This window comes from Epinephelus lanceolatus, chromosome 9 (assembly GCF_041903045.1).
Source record: "Epinephelus lanceolatus isolate andai-2023 chromosome 9, ASM4190304v1, whole genome shotgun sequence".
Taxonomy (NCBI): domain Eukaryota; kingdom Metazoa; phylum Chordata; class Actinopteri; order Perciformes; family Serranidae; genus Epinephelus; species Epinephelus lanceolatus.
In genome coordinates this window covers 9,062,355-9,088,850 of record NC_135742.1, presented here as the reverse complement: position 1 = coordinate 9,088,850, position 26,496 = coordinate 9,062,355, and the positions used below count along the sequence as shown (strand labels likewise).

Here is a 26,496-nt window from a genome sequence, read left to right as displayed (position 1 = left end):
TTCCTTTCAAAGTAAAAGTCTGCGATACCAGAAATAAACAGCATTGAAAAATAATTAAAAAGCTATTAACAATCACAGCAGTAAAACAAATTATACTGGGTTTCTTTATTAAATTACATATAATTTGTTGTCTGTGTGCGTTGTTGGATACAATCAAGACAATCCAAATACATTTTTTAATATAATTATTAATACTCGATGCACCTTTTACGCCACTAGTTATTTCAATTCAATTCAATTCAGCTTTATTCAAAGTGTAAAATCACCATAAACATGGTCTCGAAACACTTTACAGTTCACATTGAAAAAAAAAATACATTAGAAAAATACAAATTACAAATAAAAAATACAATTCACAAACAAGCACAATTATTTACAAAAAAACAATTAAAATAAATAAAAAAGCGCAATCAAGTTGTACCATATGCTTGGGAAAATAAGTAGGTTTTTAGTCTCAATTTAAAGATGTCAACAGATTCTGCATCCCTTACTGATTGGGGGAGCCGGGTCCACAGAAGTGGGGCACGGGGGGAAAATGCTCTACCACCTGCTGATTTTTTGTTAACTTTGGGGACTGTGAGGTAGTTACCATTCTGTGAGCGGAGAGCACGTGTTGGAACGTATGGAATGATTAGTTCAGATAAGTATGGGGGTGCTAGGCCATTTAAAAACTATAGTTACTTTTAGTTTAAGATTTTACACAGAAAAATCTGAGTTTATAAAATAATACACTGTTAAAAAATACCCAACACATAATGTACATTTACTTTGACATAAATATATAAGATGGTAAATTAGCTCCACTATAATGAGCTACAGTAACATTAAAATGCTGCTGACATGTTAATAATGCAATGCGGTTTTAGTCCTGGCTGTGGACCAGCTCTTTACTCTTGTGAGGCTGCTGGAGGGGTCATCGGAGTTTGCTCATCCAATCTATGTGTTTTGTGAACTTGGAGAAGGCCGGCTTATGACCGCATCTCTCGGGGAGTCTTGTGGGGTATACTGCAGGATTACAGGGTACCGGAATCGCTGCTACGAGCCATCTGGTCCTTGTATGACCAAAGTGAGAGCTGCTTCTGCATATTTGAGATAAAGTCAAACACGTTCTCTGTGGGTGTTGGCCTCCACCAGGTAATCCCTCTCTGCAATATGTATGGACTCGGGATTGCATCTCTGCTTTTTGCAGATGATTGGCTTCATCACACTGTGACCTCCAGGATGCATTGGGGCTGGCTCAGCCTTAGAGATAGGGTAAGGAGCTTGGACAACTGGAGGAGGGAGCTTAGAGTCGAGCCGCTGCTCCTTGGTGTCGAAAGGAGTCAGTTGAGGTGGTTTCCGGATGCCTCATGGGCATCATTCACTAGTAGGAGGCCCCGGGGCAGAACCACCACTGCCTATCCTATATGACTGTCATTCATACTTACAGGGTCAGAGATACAGTAGGCCTGATAGGGTGGCACCAATTAGTGAAATACCATGTGTCCACACTTCATGAGTTAACTACTGGTAACTCTTTTTAAAAATTCAGACTGCTACAATATTATTCTCGGAACTTTATTGGTGGCAAGTTGTTCTACAAAACACAGTATGCCAGTATACAAAAGAGAATAACAAAATACAGTATACCACATAACATGGTCACAGAAGTTTAACCTACAACTCCAAAAACATACTAATTGGCCATCAGCTAATTAGACACATTATTCGTCAGTATGCATGAGCCATCTCTGTCCAAATTCACTTTATAAAATGAAACAGAACCACAGTGACAGATATGCTATAATCATACAAAGTAAGAGTGATGGCAGCTGCAGAAAAGACTGCGAACCATAAACCACAAATATGAGCAATTATCAATCTGTTCTTGGTCATCATAATGGATGTAAATGCTCACAATGTTGCATAAGAGATGCAGATGGAGACTGAACAACCGAAAGACCAGAGAATGGTGAGGGATAAGAAAATTGACTCAACAGACTTTGTCATGGACAAAATATCCCATCTATAACTGCTGAAAATGTCCAGTACTCTGCTGTGGTTCCACTTGACCAGACCAGTTCCTGTTTGAGGATGTAGCTTGGGAAGTTCTGCTTTGCCTTTTTAGGGCAGTGATCCTGTTTCGGACGTAGTCCTTCACACCTTTCCATGTCCGGGTCTTCAGTGCTTCTGGCTCAGCCTCAAGACACTGAACGCAGTCGTTTTTCTGAGGCAACTTGTGTTCTTGAATCAAACGCATCAAGTGTCTCTCAACAGCACAAACCTCTGCTTCCTCCCATTTATGTTTTCCCTGATTCTGGAAGCCTGTAGGTTAAAAGAGAAATGAGACTAAGACTAGTCTTATTGTCATCATGGACATACTTTTTGTATTGGGTGGACAATAAATAAAAACTCTTGGAGATACTTTGGAAATACTTTGCCTCAACACCCCTCTGATCCTTTTCTTATCAAAGAAAATCTCAGTCAAACTTTCCCACAATTAAAAAAGAAAAGGATAGAGTGTCTGTTAATGATCGCCATTACTACCTTTGTTGTCTGACTTGACAGATCTCGTTGCTCCATGTGCTTGTTCATGCAAAATATCTGCTAGTCCAAAGCGTGCACCGGAATCCTCATTGAGATCCCATGTTGCAGCTTGTTGTCCTCTCTCTGCATTTAAGACAAAAAATAAAGCAAGTCTTCTTTTACATATCCCATCAACCTATGCACACATTTCTTACACGTTACTGCAGAGAAGCCAGAGAAATAACTGCCTCACAGGACAGCACCCCACACAAGTTAATTTGCCAAGATTTTGTGTCATATTACATAAAAACAGGTCACAGCACTAATATCTACCCACTTACTTGTTATTTATTGTCATAAATATGATTACAAAACCGGTTATGACCGTTGAAAACCTTGGGACTTCAGCTCCCTCCAATAATTCAATTAATATGTATTAAAAAACACACAAAAGAAACAAAAGAGAATCTAAGACTTTAGGTAATGGAAGTTAAATAATGGGATAAATTAAAACACAAAATAAGAAATAAAGTGCCAAATTAATGGTATGCAGATTTTTATGTCAGAACATCAACGAACACCACTGACCACTCGGTGAGTTTCATGGCTTTGAAAACGAACGTTTAGGGTGGTTTTAGGACAGATTCACACATGGCCATAGACAGCAGTGTTAAGCCAGGCAGGGGAAAGCCAAGTTCTCCGAAAATGAGCAATTGTCACAATTTTGGTGTTAGCCACTCTATTTCATCATAAACAACCCAGAAAAAGCTATGTGCTCTTGGAGGAGTTCTGCTAACAGTCCTGTGTGTGAATTAGCGAGTTAAAAGCCATCCAGAAAAGAGCGCTTGCAGTGGCCTATGCAATGACAGTACATCATGACTGCACGCCACCTTGTATTTGCTGAATCTGTTTCCTTTGCACTTAGTCGCATTCAACTTTTATTGTAATATGAATTATTCTACCTCCCCCAAGCATTTTTCTTTTCAATATTTTGAGATTTGAGATAGTGTTTGGCTATTAGCCTCACTATATTTGCATTTTTTCAGCACAGTGTCTGTGATTTCTGCAGCTTCCTCTTCAATGCGTACTGCTTACAGTCTGGCATCTGGTTGCTACATTTATACAAAGTCCCAAACTCACCTGCTCGCAAAGTCCAGAGACATCCAAAACACTGAAAAAATTAGAAGAAATAAAGAAAATACAGGCAAAGGGCAGAGTCTCTGCAGAGACTGCGCCACACACTTCTAGTGGGTCATAAGTTAAGACTGAGAGGGATCACTTTTGCATCACTTTTGCACAAGTCTATACATCGTTTTTTTAGGAGAATTCTGCATAGTGTGTCTTTGAAGCTGTATAGCTGCCGAAATACCGGTTAAAATCACATTCTTTTGTGATTTACAGTATGATGGCTGTTCACACTAAACTTAATTTATTCCTAAATGATGTAAAACCCTGGCTTTGGCATTTTGGCATTTACACTTGTAAACTGTATAACAAGGAAAAAAAGATTCTTACCATCAGATTCCATTTCAACATCATTCAGCTGCGTGCTGCTGTCCTGTCGCAGGTTTCGGACTTGATTATTAGGCCCTAAAATTTGGTCGGCCTCATTGTCATCCAGGTTCATCAGCTGTAGCATTGTTGCGTAATGCTTGGGGATCTTTGAGGATTTCAGCGCTTCAGGGTTTTTAGCTCCACATGCTTTGACATACGTTTGGATGCATTCTGACCATCTGTAGAAAGACAGCGCATGTGGTCGTCCAAACAGATAGGGGTTCTTACTGGGTACTCCACACGTGTCCCGCACATTTACGAGAAGCTCCAAAGCTGACACGAATGATGGTTTCAGTAAGACAGGGACCGTTCTCCCACACTTTCCCCGTATGTCAACTCTAGTGAAGAACCCACACATGGTTTTTTCCAAATCTGAGACAGATACGTCCATGCCATCGTGCAAGTTTGACTTCTTCCGTGACATAAAAGCCGTTAGCGGCATCGACGCTACCTCTAAGGCACTTCTCCTGTTGAAAAGTATTGTCCGAACAAGCACAACCTTTGCCAGAGCAGCATAGTTTTCTGCAGAAGGGCTGTCTCTGAGTTTTTCATCAGCCAGAAGATGAACATTCTCCATGTGAAAATTCAGGCGCTTTACATCTTGAGCAAATGGCACCTTCTTTTCCTTGTTCAATTTTGCTTCTCTGAGTGATGTTAATGCACCTCCAGAAATGAGCTTGTTCCAATTTTGCTGGTAAACAGAGAGGAAGTTGCGGGCAGACTCTGCCAAACTTGCATTGTTGCACTTCACTGCATTACCTTCGACAATACTACAGGTCTTCTGTAGGTGGTAGCCCAGCTTGATGGCAAGTGAAGGAACACTGTACGTTTTGTTTTCCGCATTGTAGCCTGCCAGAACGTTCACTGCAGACACCACATGTGGGAAGTTTGAAGGGAGAAAGAAGTCTTCCAGTTTCTCCAGAGGGGTTATCTTTTGAGCTTCGAGAACAAGTCTCGCTATCTGACGAATGTTTTGTCTTATGTATTCATGTTTCTTTGGATCAGATCCGTACTGATCAAACATGAACTCACCATACTGCAAGATAACCCCATCCTCCATGACAGCTCGTGTCGCATCATCGTATATCATCTGGGACAGGACGCTCTTAAAACCTTCACTTATCCCAAGGTCTCCTAAAGTTTCCAGCACACACTGCGATGCAATACGGCTTCTTCTTATCTCTGATTCATCTTCATTCTCCACTTTCTCCGGGCACGACTTCATGTGTCTGGACAGAGCTTTCCTCACAAAAAGACCTCGACAGTAAAGACAATGAAGAAAGTCTTCGGCTTTATGACTCTTTCTCGGCCTTTTTCGGGCAACAAGTTGGCCTTTCCCAGATTCCATGACATCTTTATTATGAGCAAAGTTTCCTTGATTAATTAGTCTGTTCCATATCTTTTGTCTCTCTCTGGAACTTTGGGGATACTGAAAAGCGGCTGCAACTTCTGTTTTGTCACTGTGGATCCTCTCAAGATGTCGTGCCATTTTGCATACTGGCTTAGCGCAAAACAAACAGTAATTCCTCCTGTCATAAACACGTCTTCCTTTGGAATTTGAACTTGGCAACACTACAGCTTCAGAGGACCTCTTCTTTGGTTTAGTTGTACGGATCTGTTTTGGAGGAATGCCACTTTTGTCCTTCAACAAAGAACTTCCTAATTTAGCCCTCTTTTTTTCTGGCACAGACGGTCTTTTGTCTGTAGGGGTCGAAGTCCTGCTGTGACTGGATTCATCTGAAGAGCCTCCATCATGGTCAGACAGAAAATCAGAGAACTCACGATCACTGTAGGGCAAGTAATCAGGATCACTGTCATACTCCGACTCCGCTGAGGCATTTTCTTTTTTCTACAAAAAAAAAAAAATAGAAGAACATGAAGATGAAAGACAATTATATGAGGAAATAAGGTCACTAACAATCTGTGATTGCAGAAATCATCGATCTAACATTTAATATTTCAAAGACACAAATATCTTAATACTAATTTAGCACCGCTTAAAAAAAAGATGCATTTAAAAGAATACTTCATCCTTAAAATGACAATTTGTATATTAATTACTCACTGAGTGTAACATTAAATTCAGGAAAAATCTTACTGGCATGCCACGGTGAACGGAGAATCCAAAAAAAGGGAATATTCTCCATTGTTTAAAGTTGTAAGCTCAGTGTTTCCCTTACACATGCATGCGCTAAAACTTTATGAATTAAAATACTTCTGTCTACAAGTAGTGCACCCTAAGAGTGCCTGATTACATGCATGTGTATGAGCTGTTTTTGAGCAGAGTTCCATTGCACATGTTTGCCCAGGCATGCTACTTGGCCGTGCATGAGACAGTCTGTACTGATGTGTTCTAAATCATGCTGGTTTAGCAAAAATGCATGTGTTTAGAAAGTACTGAGCATGCAACTGGATGAATGAGAACTGGATTATACTGCAGAAGTTGTGTGAAAGTTTGTAAACAGATGTTTTGATAGAGTTTTGCTGTTGTTAAATACTTTCCACATTGACTTTAAACAATGAAGAATATTCACCTTTTTTGGATTCTCCGTTCACCGTGGCATGCCAGAAAGTTTTTTCATGAATTTAATGTTACACTCAGTGAGTAATTAATATACAAATTGTCATTTTAAGGGTGAAGTAGTGTGTGTCAGCGGATGTTTTGTGATAGTTTTGCTGTGTTTTTTAGGATTCTTCATTCACCATAGCCCCTTTTACACTGGCGAATTTTTTTTTTGGCGAATGTTGGACCATTTTGCCGAAAAGCTGCGTCAGTGTGTGTCAGCGGATGTTTTGTGATAGTTTTGCTGTGTTTTTTAGGATTCTTCATTCATCATAGCCCCTTTTACACTGGCGAATTTTTTTTTGGCGAATGTTGGACCATTTTGCCGAAAAGCTGCGAGTGTTTAGACACACAGAGCTGGATTGGCGAGTTGATCCGAGGTGCCCAATTTTCTGCCTCGTAGGGTAGACATATTGGCAGAACCTTTTAAGTTTAAACAGACCGAGGCGCCCTTCTGCATTGGGAGGAGACTTGTGGGAGGAGCTGTTGATGACGCCACACGTGCAAGCCACTGGCGGTGGATAAACAGGAAACAGGTGATAGCAGGAATTAGCGAGCAGCTAGTAGCAAGAGGGAAACGGAAACCTTACAGACACTGTAAAGATGAGCAACTGGGGAGACAAGGAATTGTGCGCCCTCCTTGTCCTCGCAAACAAAGGCCATTAACCATCAGATGACGGGAACGGTGAGGAACGAGAGAGCCAACGAGAGAATCACCGAAGGACTGACTAGCTGCGGCTTCCCTCCCACGCCACTGTTTACGTCACACGTTGAGCTACACGTTTTGTTACTTGCTCACGCCCCCCACTGCCCCGAAAAAGGCACATTCTGTTAGGGGTGAGTATTGGCAAGGACTTCACGATACGATGCGTATCACGATACTTGGGTCACGATACGATAGTATCACGATATCATGATATATTGCGATATTCTACATAGTTTAAATTAAAAATAGAGATGATAACACAAGTTGCATGTATATCAGATGATTTTAATTATTCAGAGGACAAATTGAGTCAAAACTATTTGAATCAAAACAACCGTTGCATTTTATTGTTCAAATTTATGCCAATCTTTTTCACTGAAAAAGTATTGAAAATAAATGTGGTGTTACACACTGCAATTGAAATCATAAAATAAAGTGTTAGATGAGTTCTCAAGTTTGTTGTGTTCCCACAATATTTCACGGCAGTGAGACAAAGCTTGCAAACGGCATTTTCTTTATCCAACTCATTGCTTTTACTCCCTTTTTTGACTTGGAATCCAAAGTGTTCCCATACGTTCACTTTGAACTGCAGAGGCGTTGTAATGGTGTTAGCCATGCTGGCTTCTGTTTACCTCAGCCGCTATGACTGCCTCTACTACAGCAATGCTGCTGCGCCGCGCAGCAGTGGCTCTTCCGCGCCATCTATCGGAGTGGAGGTCCTACTGTATTCACAGCGCCTCTAAATTAAACACGAATAATTAATTTAATAAAAAAACGATATTAGGAGCTGAAAAATCGATATTATATTGGGCGGCTGAGTATCGCGATATATTGTCATATCGATATTTTTTCACACCCCTACATTCTGTATAAACAAAGGTAGGCGGCATTTTGCTGCACTCCCCGATTTTGTTTTTATACTGCCAATGCTGAAAAAAGACTGATTGGGCTTTCCTGCAAATTTGCAAAATTCCTGTCTAAAAAGGGCTTGTGGAGGCATGCCAGAAAGTTCTTTTGTTCACAAATTGGGGGTAACGTAGTGAGTAATTCATAAATAAATGGTCATTCTGCAGGTAAAGAATTACTTTAACATTATTTGATTTCATTACACACAAATAACTTTATTTGTTATCAGTAAAACCTCCAAAGGATGTGGGGAGGGGATATGACCCCTGATTCATCCAATGCTGACTGATAATGGCAGTCAGTGATGCTGAGCCAATAGTACGGTGTTTTGATGTGGTGAAATCCTGTCAAATGAGGCGCTGAACCCCTCAAACTTTAAGAGACAATGAAACGCAAAGCACACAGGTGTTGAGAAGCCAAAAGAATATTTCCCAAGGAAAAGGAGTGAGCTTCATGCACTACAGAAAGTCATCACAACAAAAAACAGCTGACAGTATTTACAACCAAGATTATTTTTTCTCCTTTTTTGTCATGTTGTGTGTTTTTTTAATCATTTATTTGGGAAAGGAGTCCTTGGAGATGTTTTTAACGATCAGAAGTTGGCCTGATTTAAACAATTATCGAATATGAAAAAAGGTACAGATTATTTTCTGCCCATTGTCAAGTTGATTAATCCACAAATCGTTTCAGCTCTAATGTTTGCCAGTGTATTTTTAACGAATTGCAATGGAAATGTTGCGCATTTTCACTATGCTACAAACACCAGCAGTGTGATGAGACACTGAGTGTCTATTCTGTGCTAAGCACAGCACTGCATGTTTTGTTGTTTTTCTGAGTGCTGTGAGTTAAAAAAAACTTTCAATTTTGGGTAAAAAGACGCACTCGCCACTGTCCCTTTTTACCCAGGTGTTAAACAGTGAAGGAGGGACCAACACCACGAACTTAACTTTTTTAACTTTTAACAGCTCAGACACTAAATAAAGTGTCTGAGCTGCACCTCCAAAGCATTCTCATATGCTTGCAGCTGCGTTTCCTGAGGAGCACCTGCTGTTCTCAGCTGGGAAAAAGCACTTTGGTGGACACAAGGCCTTACTGACCCTTATATACAATAAGTTTGGGGCGCCCAGAGGACTAATGGTCATAGTGCATACTACATAACTGTAACTGTGGGCGTGGGCTATGCCTTAATATATCACAAGGAAATGTAAAACTGTTCTGAAAAGATGATAATAGTAATCCTAAAAGCCAACCTGTACTTTCTGTTCATGATTAAATGAAATAAAAAAAAATGCAGGTATCTACCAGTGATTCTGTTGCTGACATTGGATCCTCTGGCCTATCACAGTCCTCACTGTGTTCATCATATGATGCAGACGATGAACAATTCGCTGAAAGATGTGACTGAAAAAACAAAACATACAGTGAAAAAAAGACATGGAGTAAAAATAAATAAATAACAGTCACAGGGTTGAACCTTGACTGTCATTTATGAATAGCCGAAAATGTACAAAGTAAAGGATCAGTTATGTGAGCGTGGAAAACAATTTGATGAGGAGCTACCTTTGACTTTCCTGCAGAAAGCTGACCCCGCTGTGCATCACTTGTCTTAGTTTGTTCACACTGAGCTGAATCAGCCATTGATGGATGAGACTAAAAATGAAGGAACAAAAACATGAAATTATATTTTTCATTTGTATAAATTCAGTCAAACTGCAGCATTTAAAAAAAACAACTGAACGTACCTGAACAGCTGTGTGTTGAGACTGCCCATTACTGCTGTCACCTGGATGCAGTGTTTCCAGCTTCATTGGAGGACAAAGTGAAGTCAATAGAGTGTAACTGTGTAATAATCTCTATTCTTAACAGGAATTTAAGCCATTTGCAATTAAAAGTAATACATATTTTACAGGTGTAATAGGTAACAACTATCTAAAGAAATGTTGACACTCTTCACATAAAAAACTGCACAACACACTTACAATTTTATCCAACTCTGCCACTTGTTTAAGTAGTTGTGCACGGTGTTGTAAAAGCAGCAAACGTTGACCCTCCCTGCTGGCCTGAGAGCAGAAGAAAATTAAAAAATTAAGGTGCATGTGGCCTCCTATGAAACCCCACAGCTTTGTAACTCTACTGGAAATGTCCACATTATCACATATAGCAAATGGGTTACATTCATTTGGTAGATGCTGTTGTTCAAAGTGACTTACAGCGGGTACAATCAACTTCTGTTCGAACAAATGACTAGATGTCATCAAACATGTAAAAACATTTACAACATCTCAGTTTTATTTGTAAAGATATCTTTTTAAAAAATACCATACAACATTTTTGTATGTGATGGTGTGCTCTTAATTTCCTCACCAGTGAACTGATGTTCCCCTCTGGCTCTTTGTTAGGATGAGCAGCTGCATCAGGGACAGACTTACTGACAGCACCTGAGGAAAACACAAGCAAGTTAGACAATATGAGAGAAGGTTGGCGGCGAAGGTTCAGTGTGAAAGGATTTAGTGGCATTTAGTAGTGAGATTGCAGAACTGTATCTTTGTCTTTTTAACCTGTTGTTGCTCTTGAATTAGTTTGACATCCTGGATATATCCTTCAAACACAGACTGTAGACCCCTCTGTCTGCTTCTCTCTGGAATCACTGTTTCAGTTTCCCAAAAATATGATAATATTTCTTCAGGGAGTGCAGTTAGTTACAGTGTGGGCTCCATGTTTACTCTGACAGCTTGTCGGACCATCCCAAAGGGGCGGGGCTTAGCAAAGGGTCAATTGTGAATATCATATAGGTTACCATTTCTGCAAATAGATGTTCCTAAATTCTACACACTTAGCCTTCAACCAACTGACTTTCTGTACTATGTATTTTTGTTTTTTGAATGATGAGGTGTTGGTGTTTGTCCGACAGTTCTACCTGTTAGCTACACCTAACTTATAGGTGGCTCCATCCTTATTTGTTTTTGAGGTTTTTACATAATTTTGTAGATTTTCAGTGGTGTTCCTTGTGTTTTAAAATCAGAAAATTTAAATTTTGGTCAAGGTACGTATATCATCAAAGGCCCAATCCCAATTCCTATCTTAACCCTCAGTCTCAAAAATCAGCGCTCCCGCGAAGTGCTAGTGCTGTCCCGATTCTCAGAGTGTTGAGTTGAGGGTCATGAATAAGGGCTGTATGGCCCTCACTTTTAAGATTTTCCAGGACCACCCTTGGCAGTAAGTGCTATCCCAGAATCCTTTGCGTATGATCCGCCGAGCTCAACCGAACCCAGCTGAGTACAGACGATTCAGTCAATGCAAGATGGCAGCGACAAGCGCAAGGAAGCAGAGTTATAAATGTGAGTATTTTCCTCGTTAATAGTTGTTTTAAAATTATGATAACCATTGCATTATCTTAGTTTAACGTCATTTTATGGACTATAGACCTCTTTGTAGCGTAACACACATATTTTTGGTCGCGGGCGACGGCTTGCCTGCCCCGCCGCACATAACCCCGGTTCTCTGATAACCGAGTATGCTGTCATTCAGTTACAAAAGTCATTTTTCTCAGTGATAATGTAGTTGTTAAGTTGTTTTAATATACGTGAAATGTTTGTAAGATGACCGGACGGTGTCATCTCCTGTAGCCGTAGAGTCTGCAGCTGGTAACGTTACAGCTGCAGGTTAATGTTAGTGATCGTATTATGTGGTGACTTGTTGTGGTGCAGGTTATTTGGTTGAATATCAACTTATAACACAAAGAGTGAAACGTTAATGTGGATGAAAGTCACCAGATAACACTTGTGTGACTGTGTAAACAGCCTCACCAGTTCTGCTGGATGTTGACTACAGTATTCATTGTGATAATACTTGCAATACTACATAAAACTGAACTAATAACTTAACGAATATCTGACAAGTAGCCCAAAAAAATAAAAGAAATGTTGATATCTCTGTTCCATTTCAGGGCCACCACACAAAACACAAGCCCTGATTCATTTCAGGGCCACCAATGAAGACAAGTTTACAAAAAGCAAGCAGGCTCCAAAAAACTATGGGAGTGAGTAATTTGTAACTTGTGAACTGTTCATATTCATAACATAATTCTCAGTCACAACGGCAACTGTTCCCCTAATGATCAAGCATTTTGTTTCAATATGAAATCAGCACAGCTGCAGACGGCATTGTCAAAGATTGTTGTTTGGTAACTGCACATTTGTTTTGTTGCCCCTATACTGTCACTTTTTGGGAAGATTTTGTCGAATATATTCGTTGCAACATGTATGTTCTATTTTCACTACTGTACAAAGATGTGCTGTTTGGATTTTATGATGTCAGCATTTCAAAACAAAAACAATTCTATATCATTAATCTATCTATTATCTTAGTGAAATTCCATATTCATAAGAGAAAATTTTGTAACAGAAAACCCTTGTTCAAAATTTTTATGAATGAAATGCAGCAATACTTAGAAACCATTCAGCACTCCACAAACTCCAAAGCTATAAAGACTGAAAATATGTCAACAATTTAATTGTTTGAGCTGCTGAACTTTTTTATTTATTTATTTGTTTATTTTATTTCTTTTTCTTTTCTCTTAACCCTGGCATATTTGTTCTGTTCATGTCTGTCACTGCTTGTTTTGTACAAGAATTGAAATAAGGTGTTGGAAAAAAAAACTCATCACGTCTTTTTATCGACGACTACTGATGACATATATTTCTTCTTCTTTGAACTGACAGACTGGACGGAGTTTTGGCATATTGCTGCCCCCGACAGTCTTAAGACGTATTTGCCTTTGAGGGGTGTCCCATTTTAAAGTCACAAGATAGCCCTTAACACTTGGTTTTGAGGGCTAGTGAGATTGAGGGTTGAGCTTGAGAATTAAGATAGGAATTGGGATTGGGCCAAAATGTTCCTTTTCCAAGCCCTTCACACGTGACCTGACACAGTTTTCTACATTTGTTGTTACATTCAAACCCTTACGCTAATGTGGACGTCACATTAGTTCAGTTTGGAAAGTCAAATACTAAAATGCTAAAATATGTTTTGTTGCTGCCCCCCATCACAGCCACCTGACTCCATTGACAGAAAGTCAATATAAATCAAACTCAAGAAGTTCAACCACACTGAGCAGGCTTTTCATCCACCAATACAAAACAAAATGATCAGCGTATATTTACAGTAAAGCTTACCCCTGCAGTGTGATGAAGGCATCCACTGACGCTGCTCCTGAGGAGTGGATGAGGCATGGCTATGAGTGTATCCAGCAACACCAGCTAACTCCACATTCCCTCCTTCAAAAGTAGCTTGAGATGTACTTACACGTTGTCCACATGATGGCAGACTAATGGGCAGATCTTGAAGTCCGTTTGGTAAACCCTGATTGGTTAATGGAGGTTGAAATGATGCCTTGTAAGGGTTGTTGGGCGAGACAAGCGGTACATGTTGGGGCCTACAAGGCTGTGGAGCAGGGTTTGTTTGGGGTAGAGATGGTGGGGGGATGTTTTTTCCTTGGTTTGAAGTTAGCAGCAATGATGACGTGTGAGGGCTTTGCTGGGCAAAGGATATAATGTGAGAGGCAGATGGGATGGCAGTATCACCAAAGAGCGTGGTGGACACCTGATTGCTGCTCATGTGAGAGGCTTTGTACAGAGCAGAGTGATGAGTGTTGTTTCTGGACGATAAGGCGCTGAGGTCGTTCAAACAGCTCTGATTGGACTCTTGCATGTGGTCGTAGGAGGGTCTCTGGTCAGATGACGAGCCCAGGCTGAGATGCTGAGAGCTGGGCAGTGGGTTGAGAAGTGCTCCTTGAGTTGAGGCAGTGGACCAGCCATTCTGTCCTGCCCACGACTGACAAGGCAGGTGGCTCTTACTTGCTGTCAGGTTATCCATAATTCTCCATAACCATCAAAGTTTGTTGCTTGCAGTCTTTTGTTTCCCTTGAGACAGGTCCTAGCAGAGCAAAACAACATGCACACGTGATCATCAGAGTCACAACTGTAAATCTGCTTTCACTGTCCTGACATCGTGCTCACTGTGTAAGGCAATGTCTTCACATTGAGGTTGCTGAGGTGACAGAATGTGAAATGGGTTACATTTCACCAGTGATTGTCAGGACTACTGTACTATTTTGGGCTGCAATTAATCTGCTGATCATTTTTATGATTAATCAATTAACAGTTTGGTCTGTAAACTGTATATCACCAGATTAATTTAATGTCAATGAACTAATCAAATGATCAACAAATTGTTTCAGATCGAGTAATGTTTGGTAAAAGTCACATATATAGAGGATGCAAATTAAAATGCTAAGATATTCCACTCAACATACAGTACAGGCCAAAAGTTTGGACACACCTTCTCATTCAATGCGTTTTCTTTATTTTCATGACTATTTACATTGTAGATTCTCACTGAAGGCATCAAAACTATGAATGAACACATGTGGAGTTATGTACTTAACAAAAAAAGGTGAAATAACTGAAAACATGTTTTATATTCTAGTTTCTTCAAAATAGCCACCCTTTGCTCTGATTACTGCTTTGCACACTCTTGGCATTCTCTCGATGAGCTTCAAGAGGTAGTCACCTGAAATGGTTTCCACTTCACAGGTGTGCCTTATCAGGGTTAATTAGTGGAATTTCTTGCTTTATCAATGGGGTTGGGACCATCAGTTGTGTTGTGCAGAAGTCAGGTTAATACACAGCCGACAGCCCTATTGGACAACTGTTAAAATTCATATTATGGCAAGAACCAATCAGCTAACTAAAGAAAAACCAGTGGCCATCATTACTTTAAGAAATGAAGGTCAGTCAGTCCGGAAAATTGCAAAAACTTTAAATGTGTCCCCAAGTGGAGTCGCAAAAACCATCAAGCGCTACAACGAAACTGGCACACATGAGGACCGACCCAGGAAAGGAAGACCAAGAGTCACCTCTGCTTCTGAGGATAAGTTCATCCGAGTCACCAGCCTCAGAAATGGCAAGTTAACAGCAGCTCAGATCAGAGACCAGATGAATGCCACACAGAGTTCTAGCAGCAGACCCATCTCTAGAACAACTGTTAAGAGGAGACTACGCGAATCAGGCCTTCATGGTCAAATAGCTGCTAGGAAACCACTGCTAAGGAGAGGCAACAAGCAGAAGAGATTTGTTTGGGCCAAGAAACACAAGGAATGGACATTAGACCAGTGGAAATCTGTGCTTTGGTCTGATGAGTCCAAATTTGAGATCTTTGGTTCCAACCGCCGTGTCTTTGTGAGATGCAGAAAAGGTGAACGGATGGATTCCACATGCCTGGTTCCCACTGTGAAGCATGGAGGAGGAGGTGTGATGGTGTGGGGGTGTTTTGCTGGTGACACTGTTGGGGATTTATTCAAAATTGAAGGCACACTGAACCAGCATGGCTACCACAGCGTCCTGCAGCGACATGCCATCCCATCCGGTTTGCGTTTAGTTGGACGATCATTTATTTTTCAACAGGACAATGACCCCAAACACACCTCCAGGCTGTGTAAGGGCTATTTGACCAAGAAGGAGAGTGATGGAGTGCTGCGGCAGATGACCTGGCCTCCACAGTCACCAGACCTGAACCCAATCCAGATGGTTTGGGGTGAGCTGGACCGCAGAGTGAAGGCAAAGGGGCCAACAAGTGCTAAACACCTCTGGGAACTCCTTCAAGACTGTTGGAAAACCATTTCAGGTGACTACCTCTTGAAGCTTATCGAGAGAATGCCAAGAGTGTGCAAAGCAGTAATCAGAGCAAAGGGTGGCTATTTTGAAGAAACTAGAATATAAAACATGTTTTCAGTTATTTCACCTTTTTTTGTTAAGTACATAACTCCACATGTGTTCATTCATAGTTTTGATGCCTTCAGTGAGAATCTACAATGTAAATAGTCATGAAAATAAAGAAAACGCATTGAATGAGAAGGTGTGTCCGAACTTTTGGCCTGTACTGTATATTTTAACAAACATAAAAATAATCCACTACCACAGCTTTTTAAATTCAATTACCCAGTTTAAACGTCTTAAAATGACAATAATATCTAAATACACAAATTTACTTTACTTCCAAATCACTCCAAGTGTATATGCACTGGATGTGTAAAGTTTTCACACCACACACTTGTGTAAGTTTCATACTGGACTACAATTAGCTTCCAAACCAGTCGCGAGGCCTTTAAAATCATGCTTGTAAGCACATACATGTCTTCAACCCAGATGTTAATTGAACAGAGAAACTTGAATGCTTCTTCAGATGAATATGACAACAGATATTTAGTGTCAAACTCTGCACAGGGAAAAGCAAACATCCACGCAAAGTAGTAATAACAACTGACAAAACTGAATCACAAATATCTTACAGGACATTTTGTACAATAATGGGACATTAAGAAATTTACCCAACCCTTAACTTGATTATCTTTTGATCCATATGGCATTGTGCGTATCTTACTATATAATGACGAAAACTCTGTCTGTGTGTCTGTTCCATGTTTTTCTCCTCACTGACTTGGTCAATCCATGTGAAATTTGGCACAGTGGTAGAGGGTCATGGGAGGATGCCAATGAAGCAATATTACATCAGTTGGCCAAAGGGGGGCGCTATAGCAACCCATTGAAATTGCAAACTTTGAATGGGCATATCTCATGCCCCGTATGTCGTAGAGACATGAAACTTTGCACAGAGATGCCTCTCCTCATGAGGAACAAATTTGCCTCAAGAACCCATAACTTCCGGTGAAAGAGATTTTCTGCCATTTTGAATTTTTTGAAAAACACTTCAAATCGATCTCTTCCTAGGAAGTTTGAGCGATCTGCATGAAACTGGGTGAACATAATCTAGGGACCAATATCTAAAGTTCCCTCTTGGCAAAAGTTGGAAAACTTACTAAAGCTGAGCTTCTATAAGGCAATGAATATTGCGGAGGGCGTGGCTCATCACATAAAGGTGTATAACATCTCAAGGGTTTCACCCATCACCACGCAACTTTGTAGGCATATGACCACACATAATCTGAGGGGACCCCTCCATTATTGACCCCATCAAACAAAATGGGGGCGCTAGAGAGCTAATTTCTTATCTAGGCCTAACCGCCATATCAGTTTTTACTAAACTTGGTAGATATGTAGAACAGGACACCTCAAGGTGACTGGAGAAATTTAACTCTAATTGGCAACTGGGTGGCGCTATAACAAAAGAAAAATGCTTAAAAATGGCTAAAATGCGACCGATCACTGTGGCTCCCCCTGTGGACCAATGTTTGTTTTTTTCTCATTTTTGGTATGACTAAGTTCCCAACTTTTAAGTCAATACAACATATAAACACTTTCAACATGCTACCTCAACTACTAATGTACAGTTTTAGCCCACTATCTATGCCACTATTGGCAATGGTGCTACTGCACTTTCAATAAAGCAATCGTACTATCAAATTCACAAAAACTGTCTGAATACATTGCTTTTCTTAATGGGTTCAGTTGACTATTTAATCTGCAATTTCCTATGACCTGTATCCCAAACACACACCATGTGAAACTGTACGTGGGCATCTGTGCACTCAATGGGTATGGACTTTTGGATCTGCACCTTATTTATACCTTACTGTTATTGTACTTAGACTTTTAAACGTGCACTTTTTGTTGCACTCTTCCCACTTTGTTTTTTTTTTTTATATACTTTATTAATCCCCGAGGGGAAATTCAATTTTTCACTCTGTTTGTCAATTACACACAGGTCCGAACACACACATGCACAAACTGGACCTATACATGCACTAAGTGGAGAGATGTCAGAGTGGGCTGCCCATAACAGGCGCTCCGAGCGGTTGAAATAAGCACTGGAATTGACTGATTTTAGAGGGGTTAGTTTGCTGTTGACAGGTCAGTTTAACCAATTGACAAAACGCTCATGATCTAATTTTAGTTAATTCAGTCTTGAAGTACCAAGTTATGCACAGTGGGTTTTATGTTTTATGTTCCATATTTTAAGATAGCATTACTCATATTCACATCTGGAAAAATCACCTACAAAATCTCTTTCTGCAATGTTCTGTTCGCTAGTTAATCTTACATGAGACAAATTACGTAGCCCCCTTACATGTTGTTGTAGACAACTCGCGTAGATTAAGTGAGGTTGAGGATTAGCAACGAAATTTGTTAATAAATAACGTTAATGTTAATTGGGTGAACCGACCATTGTAGCTACATCACCCAAAGTCAAACTTTACAGAATTACTTATGAATAGAATCTCGTTACATGCACAAAATAACTTCATATGTATACTCACAGTGGGGCATAAGCAACTGTAACAAAATCGTTGTAGTTATGTCAACCGAATGTAAGTTAGCTTTGCAGCGTACTGTCCCATTTCTTCAGTTCTTTAGCTAGCTACACTAGCTAGCTGTTAGCGTGACTGGTAGTTAAATTCCGGAGTCAAACGTAGGTCTCACAATGACGAAGAAATTACTACGCTGAAAAAATGTTTATCTGCATAAAATACATCTAACTGTCACGTAAAATGTCTGAGCACGTGTGGCGTATTATCGGAAGCAACAGCCGTTTGTTTGTTTACCTCAAAGCTCTGCCCAGTGGATGCTAACATACGACTTCCGGTTAATTTTTTCAGAATAAAAGCGCCATGTTTACAGAATAGATATTCAACTGGCGGAAGTGATTGAAAAACTTTTTGAAAATATATTGCTGAATTTTTATATTTTAAAAAAAGAACAATGCCACCAGTGGTGGAAGAAAAACAGATCCTTTGTTTAAATGGAAAAAATATTGCAATAATCTGAAATCTGAAAACGGTGTGCATCGTTTGCTACGGTTTCCGTGTTAAACGCAAGGAAACTGCAAAAGTTAAAAGTTGGTTGTAAGTTTATTATATCCACTTTGATTAAACGACATTTCCTCGAAAAGGTGTGCAGCGGTTTTATGTTTTGAGGTACGTTTTCTCTCGTTTCTTAGGTGTGTCAAAGGTGTTACCCAATCAGCAGCTGCGTTACATAAATATGTTTGTCAGATGCTATAAGGGGGGTACCACCACCATATTACCAGTGCAAACTGTAGAGCACCAACATTATGGTTTATTTAGATTAGGGGTTTATACTCGTAATATTTAATCTTATTCTTAAAATACTGCAACTTTATTCTCAAGAAAGATTTGTTGGATATGTTTTGAATGTGCAGAAAGTTTTAAACATGAGCAGAAATCTTGCTGAAACACGTCCTGTTAAAGTCCAGAATTACAATTAAAATGAACAGAGGAATGAATTTTTCATTGACATGAATAGGTATTACATGCACATTTAACCCTTTAATACAAGAGCAAATTGGATTTATCTCTTTCAAAGACATGGGCAGAAGGCAATGAGCAACGAAAGAGGAAATGACCCCAAAATTCTGAAAGAAATTGGTAAAAAGAGAACAAACAAGGGAATGACCTGGAAAAAGTGCTTAAAATTATAATAAAAAATTCTAAATCTTTTATTTGTTTGCAATTTGTGGGACATTTCTTACCAAGTTGCTCATTGCTCTTTTCCCCATGTTTTTGAAAGAAATAACTTATTCAGGGTTCAAAGGTTAAAATATCTGTGAAAGGCATCTGAAATAAAGCAGAAGAAAAGTGATGTTGCTCCAGGTTTCAAAGGCCATTTCCCTAAACAAAAGATGCAAAGGAGGACAAAATAATTCTACATGTGAGTTAACTCAGCAGAGACAACGTCGTGAGGGTGAACTGGGAACGTCCAGAGGGAGCTAGGAGTAGGACCACCACCGGGTTGTTTGGGTATCTGACAAGGATGCCTCGTTGGTGCCTCCTATGAGAGGTTTTCCAGGCATGTCCAACTGGTAGGAGGCCACAGGGCAGACACACAGCATGCTGGAGGATTTATATTTATCATCGAACCTGGGAACCCCTCAGGAGGAGCTGGAAAGCACTGTTGGGGAGAGGGATGTTCCTTGCTCAGCCTGCTGTCCCTGCGACCTGGCCCTGCACAATGAAAATGACTGGATGGACATAAATGTTCTGTCAGTGTCTAAACGTAGTTTCAATTTTATCGATATGACAATGCAAAGATAGTACTGAGGTGGATCTATTAAAATAAGAGAGTGGAATGTCTTTAGCCTAAAACTGTTAATGAATACAAATATCTTATAATAATAACTTGTGGTTTCAGCTTGTAAAACCTAGGACACAATAAAACCCCTGAAAATAATTCATTCTTGTAGCAGTTTCTCTTCCTGGAGCGCACACAAAGCATAAAACTAACAGAGACAAAAACAATGATAAAATATCAGAAGTAGACATGCACAGAAGTCGTTTAGTATCTTTTTTTTTTCTATAAACGTTACAACACATGATTAACATCTATCTCCCACAGAGGAATAAGAGGTGAAAACTGTAAAGTCTTTTGAGTTATTTGATTTCGTGCAGCTTCTGCATCCTGACAGCACGTCTCTCACAACCATCAGGAAATATCATTCAAAGTCTTATGTCAAACTGTAAATGCACTGAAATGTCACAGCTTCCCTCTGCTCTGATAAAATGACCTCTAAACGACTGTGTGAACTTTGCCTTGGACCAGCGTGTTGCACAACAGTCAGCATAAGGCTTGGCAGTCACACAGCAGCCAAAAGTGCTGATCTGCTGCCAACTCTGAGACAAACGCTGCACAGACTGTCAGTGTACTGAACAACACCTGGCCACTGTAAGTACAACATGAACTATTGTCACTGAATCAAGATGTTGTCACTGAAATTTATTAACAAGAAAATGTAAACTGAGTTTGTTGATGAGCATTTAAAGGGATAGTTTAAAACCTCTGAAGTGGGATGTATGATGTATGGTTTGCTATGTGTGTTACTAATCCTTAGTCAGTGTATTTATTACCTGCAGAAGATGTCGGATGGTGCGCCACCAGTTTGGAGAAGCAGGTGGGAGTGTCAACAGGCAAGCTGATCAATGTACTTGTGTGGATGGGGGTCACCAACAAAACTCAGCTGGTCGCACGCTTAAATCACTATTAATTTTTTTTTTTAGGTGGACTGCTTGGACTTTTGTTCAGCTGGCTAAAATACCTTTTGTTGCTGACCCCACCACAGCAGTAGTTGCTTCTGTGTCGAACTCCAGCGTGCTTCTCCAAACTTGGGGGATTTTGATTGACATCTACTGTACGTAATACACTGACTATGCATAAGTACCCCACACAACCACACTTCAAAAAGTCTGAACTATCCCTTTAACGCTTCAGCCCTTCAGACTGCGTGTGTCCCAACATGTACAGAAGCCCACACTGATGTTTTATTGTTGTATGTCTCTGCAGAGGAAATACAAGAGTTGCTGAGGTACATGCACATACAGAAGTGGGTTCCTTTAACATGGTTTGTCTCATAAAATATTAGAATGCCAGAAAGTAGTATTGTATGTCCCAATACATAGTATGTCAAAAATACCAGGATGTTCTACTACATCGTGTCTGATTTTGCAGTATGCAAACCAGCATGCTTTACTGTCTATTCTGACCCACAATCCAATTTTATGTTTCCAGTTTCACCTCAGAGATGACCCAGTTGAGACTGGTGACACTGGCAGCACTGCTCTGCTCTCTTCCCAGTGCTGATGGAGGGAAAGTCCTCGTCTTCCCTGTGGATGGAAGCCACTGGGTCAACATGAAGGTCCTCATCCAAGAGCTCCACTCCAGAGGTCACAACATCACAGTAATCCGGTCCACAACCAGCTGGTACATCGCAGCAGAGTCTCATTACTACCAGTCAGTCACCCTCGATATCAGTATTGGATTTGACGAGAAAAACATGACTCAGTTAGCAACAAAAATGGTGCAGCTCCGGCGTGACTTCCATAATTCAACTGCAGCTTTTTTTAAAGCTGGAGAGGAGTTTTTGACAGTGATGCGTCATACTCACAAATCTGTGGTTGATAAAATGCAAGAGATATTTGAGGATGCTGAAGTGATGCAGTTCTTCCAAGAGGCCAAGTAGGATGTTGTTCTGACTGACCCCTGCTTCGGTGGAGGGGTTCTTCTGGCTCATCGGTTGGGTCTGCCTCTGGTCTTCAATGTACGATGGACGATTATTGCTGACGGACATTACACAGTTGCCCCCTCACCGCTCTCATATGTTCCCATACCAGGTGCTGAAGTGACTGATAAGATGACTTTTTGGCAAAAGTTGAAAAATATTTTGTATGCCTTAATAGTGCTTAATAACCAGCTGATAATCCAAGAGCCTCTCTACACAACGTTTGTCCACCGTCACTTTGGTTCTGACGTCCAGTATAATGATCTTGTTCAGGCAGCAGATATTTGGTTGATGAGAACTGATTTTACCTTTGAGTTCCCTCGTCCCACCATGCCCAATGTTGTCTACATGGGCGGGTTTCAGTGCAAACGCTCTAAACCACTTCCTCAACATCTGGAGGACTTTGTCCAGAGCTCTGCAGAGCATGGAGTCATTATTATGAGCTTGGGGACCTTAGTGGGGACTCTTCCTGAGGATATAGCAGAACATGTGGCTGCTGCTTTTGCTCAGTTACCTCAGAAGGTCATCTGGAGACATACTGGGAAGAGACCGTCCACCCTGGGCAACAACACCTTGCTGCTGGACTGGCTGCCCCAAAATGACCTCTTAGGACACCCAAAGACCAGAGTGTTTGTGGCCCACGGAGGCACCAATGGACTTCAAGAGGCCATCTACCATGGAGTTCCCATCGTCGGCCTTCCTCTGATGTTTGACCAGGATGATAACCTGTTCAGGATGACAGTGAGGGGCGTTGCCAAAGTGCTGGACATTGGCACGCTGAACACAGACAACTTCCTGGAGGCGGTGAAGGCGGTGCTTTATGAGCCGTCCTACAGGGAGAAGATGCAGGAGCTCTCCAGGCTGCACAGAGACCAGCCCATGAAGCCTCTGGACCGAGCCATGTTCTGGATCCAGTTTGTCATGAGACACAAGGGAGCTGCTCACTTAAAGACCCACTCCTACAAGATGTCCTGGATTCAGTACCACTCCATTGATGTGATCGCACTGTTGCTAGTGTCGGTCATGATGATGTCACTGCTTTGTATTTTAACAGTGAAATGTTTGTGTAGTAAAGTGTTTGGTGGGAGGAAAGAAAAACTGGACTAATACAGAGACTCATGTTGCCCTGTTTGTACTTCTGTTATGTATTTTATTGAGCAGTTGAGTTTTTTGTACACAATGCCTCAAAACAAGATGCTGATAACCAAAATATTTGAAAGCTTTGGATCTGGCTCTGGATTGAAAATTTGTCTTCAGACAGTATGATACAGTTTCAGCAAGAGGTGGCACATTTTCTTGTGGATTACACTTCATTTTAACATAATTTATACTCTACATCTGTTTCTTTTAAAGACAATTACCATCAAGTTATTATCTTGAGATTTTGGCTAAACAAAATAGAAATAAATCAAAAACAAGTTTCAGATTAAAACAATGATTTATATCCACATGTTTTTACAATGGGTTGCATGAAAAAGACAAATGAAGATAAAGAAAATATTTACACACAATTCATTTCATACAGTGGAGACAGGTATTTACAACAAATCAGTTCTGCTGAAGAATAAAATAATAACCATCAATCAGAGCCAGAATATGTTTTGAGTCACTGAGACTCTGTGTAAACTGTACAAAACTGAAAATACAACATGATCAACATGAAAATATCTCATTAGAAGTTCCAGAAATCTGAAAAATTAAATATGTCTGATGACGATAAAAGAAAGAGTCAAACAACTTGAAACAAAGTACTGGGTATAATGAACACAGTGTATGTTATATTGTGATCTGATTAAACACAAGATGCTAATAACCAGGCAAATAAGTTATAATATATATAAATGTATATGTATAAAAGTTAATTACCTGGTGATGTAATGTAGTTTGAACACTGAGTACATTTTTCTGGATTAACTGTGTATTGTTTTAATTATCCCAATGACATCGAGACAAACAGTGAAGTCAGAGTAAAGTCTTCACTAACACCAACATGTCTGAACATCACAGAGAAATCTCAGTGTGACACATTTTGATATCAGCAGTTTTAGCATCACCAGTCGGACCAATTTCAAAAAATGGGAAGAGTTTCTCAGTGAAAGTGTCTCTGTGAGTGCAGATGTGAGTCATGTCTTCAGGGTCGTAGAAAGACACCTCTCCCCTGTCATAGTCCAGCTGGACTCTGATCCTCTGGAGACTCTTCTTCACTGTGACAGTCTCACCAGCTCCATTAGAGTATTCTCCTTTGTTATGTGTTAAACACCAGATTCCATCTTTTGGTGAGGCAAGTATCTCTCCCTTCCTGTCAGCTGACTCTTTAGCCAAACCCAAAAGCCAGTCAGGATGGTCTCCCACCTCCACCTCCCAGCTGTGTTTCCCTGAGCTGAAGCCCTCAGAGCCCAGAACAGTGGCATACTTAGTGTGTCTCTCTGGATTGTCAGGAAGCTGCTGCCTTGTGTCTCCACATCTCACACTGGTCAGATCATCAGACAGATAGAGACAGGGGCATGCAGTGTTTGGGTCCAGAATGACAGGACTGAAGTGGACCTTGTCCTTCATCTTCTCCCAGACTCTGAAGGACAGGTTGCCCAGGTGTTTGGCCACATCTATCAGCGCTCCTGAGACCAGCTGTGGATCTGACAGTGAGCACTGGACTCTGGCTCTGCTCTGAGTGGCTTTATAACTGCTGAGGAATGGCACCTTGTGTTTCTGCAGCTCTTCTTCAACAGCACAGATACTGTGTGACAGAGAGGAGATCTGCTCCTCAATCATCTTCATCTCTCTGCTGAGAGTCTTTCCCTTCTGCTCCTCTTCCTCCCTCAGAGCTGCCAGTCTGGACTCCTCTTCCTCTTTCAGGAACTGCTGGAGCTTGTTGAACTCTGCTCTGATCTGCCTCTCTGTGGACAACAGCTGCTTCTTGGAGTGTTCAATCACTTCATTGTATGTTTCCTCCACTTGTTTGTATTTGTCCCTCTTGTCCTGCAGAGACTTTAAGTCACATTTCAGCTGGTCCTTCAGCTCACTGACTGCTTCTTCTATAGGAACCACCTTGTGACCGTGGTGGAGAGAAAACTCACAGACAGGACACACAGCTCTATCTTCATCCTCACAGAACCAATAAGAGACGTCTGGATGTTTATCACACACCACCTCCTCTTTCTCCTTTTCTTTTTCTGTCTCAGGTGAATCATTGTTCTGTCTCCCAGCAAAGGAGTCAGCCAGTTCCTTCAGTGTAAAATTTAATGCTGGCTCATCTGTCAAGGATTTTCTTTTACAAATGGGACAGTTTTTGTTTTCAGCTTGTTCCCAGAATTTCTGCAGGCAGCTTGAACAGAAGCTGTGGTTGCAGTTCAGAGACACAGGATCTCTGAAAGTCTCTGAACACACATGGCAGCTCAGGTAACTTTCAAGAACAGCTCTCTCAGCCATTTGTAAATGTATTTTTCAGTAGCAGGACTCACCAGCTTTTAGTCTCTCCACTTAATAAACTCCAACTGTGTGTTTTCCAGCAGAGATCTCACTCCCTGTAATGGCGTCTCAGCTCTGATCAGGAATGTGAAAATCTTCTTTCAGTTTCACCCACCTTTGACACGAAGTGGATCATAACAGCAGGAAATGCTGCCATGTCATTCAGTCACCAGCAGGTGGTGTCAGGATGTTTTCAGAGTTCAATATTTTCCTGTTTAATAGGAGCAACACAATTTCCTTGTTTAAGCATTTTCCCCCAAGACAAGACAAAACAAAATAAAATAAATATAAAATTCTGAATTCTTATCTTTTGTTTCTCTAAATAAATAAAAGAATTGTAATCTTATGTGTGATTCAGACTTAATTATTGCATATATTGGTGCCTAAGATCTCACAATAGACTGCACACAAACCTCAATTGTGGATACTGTGAAGAAATAAGAGCAAAAGCAATGACTGCCCAAAACCAAATATAAAAGCTGCTCATATGAAATAGTTATTATATTTCAAAGTATTTATATGGACCCTACAAACAAACTGGTACCAAAGACATTTTGCCGCCTCAGGTGGAACCAACATCGGGCCTGGCCCATGGACTGTAAGGACAATGAACACAGATGCATTTTATTGATGGCAGTTTGAATGCACAGAGATACCATGACAAGACCCTGAGATCTACTGTTGTTCCATTCATCCGCTGCCATCACCTCATGTTGCAGCATGATAATGCACGGCCCCATGTCGCAAGGATCTATAAACACAGATCCTGGTG

General features: G+C 40.6%; 2 protein-coding genes and 1 pseudogene across 6 annotated transcripts; 1 reads left to right on the top strand and 2 right to left on the bottom strand.

Moving 5' to 3' along the window:
• Positions 1 to 180: 180 nt before the first annotated feature.
• Positions 181 to 25,927, bottom strand: LOC117252805 (uncharacterized). 4 transcript variants are annotated; one of them, XM_033620003.2, is made up of 11 exons: positions 18,508 to 18,786; positions 13,539 to 14,168; positions 13,409 to 13,445; positions 10,599 to 10,672; positions 10,214 to 10,294; positions 9,977 to 10,036; positions 9,795 to 9,884; positions 9,537 to 9,635; positions 4,021 to 5,908; positions 2,527 to 2,649; positions 182 to 2,304 (listed from the first exon to the last, which is right to left on the bottom strand). In XM_033620003.2, the coding sequence occupies exons 2-11, from the start codon at positions 14,106 to 14,108 to the stop codon at positions 2,006 to 2,008; spliced, it is 3,321 nt and encodes a 1,106-aa protein (XP_033475894.1). In that variant the 5' UTR covers positions 14,109 to 14,168; positions 18,508 to 18,786; the 3' UTR covers positions 182 to 2,005. The 4 variants fall into 4 exon arrangements, with proteins under 4 accessions (XP_078026646.1, XP_033475893.1, XP_033475892.1 ...); XM_078170520.1 differs by lacking the exon at positions 18,508 to 18,786 and adding an exon at positions 25,718 to 25,927 and having other exon boundaries at positions 181 to 2,304; positions 13,409 to 14,168; XM_033620002.2 differs by lacking the exon at positions 18,508 to 18,786 and adding an exon at positions 18,793 to 18,831 and having other exon boundaries at positions 181 to 2,304; positions 13,409 to 14,168.
• LOC117251992 (UDP-glucuronosyltransferase 2A2-like) lies at positions 20,797 to 23,374 on the top strand (annotated as a pseudogene). Its single transcript, XR_013491999.1, has 3 exons — positions 20,797 to 20,929; positions 21,545 to 21,584; positions 21,770 to 23,374. The product of XR_013491999.1 is annotated as a UDP-glucuronosyltransferase 2A2-like (transcript).
• Positions 23,396 to 25,721, bottom strand: LOC117251991 (zinc-binding protein A33-like). The gene has a single exon (XM_033618608.2). It carries the CDS (start codon positions 25,683 to 25,685, stop codon positions 24,261 to 24,263), a length of 1,425 nt encoding a protein of 474 aa, XP_033474499.2. The 5' UTR covers positions 25,686 to 25,721; the 3' UTR covers positions 23,396 to 24,260.
• Positions 25,928 to 26,496: the final 569 nt, after the last annotated feature.

Excerpts from the sequence above, each read along its gene's own strand:
- LOC117252805 (XM_078170520.1), bottom strand. The coding sequence starts at position 14,108 with ATGGATAACCTGACAGCAAGTAAGAGCCACCTGCCTTGTCAGTCGTGG. Across the intron at positions 10,295-10,598 it reads AGGGGAACATCAGTTCACTG|GCCAGCAGGGAGGGTCAACG; the intron begins GTGAGGAAATTA and ends TTCTGCTCTCAG. Across the intron at positions 2,650-4,020 it reads TGTTGAAATGGAATCTGATG|AGAGAGGACAACAAGCTGCA; the intron begins GTAAGAATCTTT and ends TCTTAAATGCAG.
- LOC117251991 (XM_033618608.2), bottom strand. The coding sequence starts at position 25,685 with ATGGCTGAGAGAGCTGTTCTTGAAAGTTACCTGAGCTGCCATGTGTGT.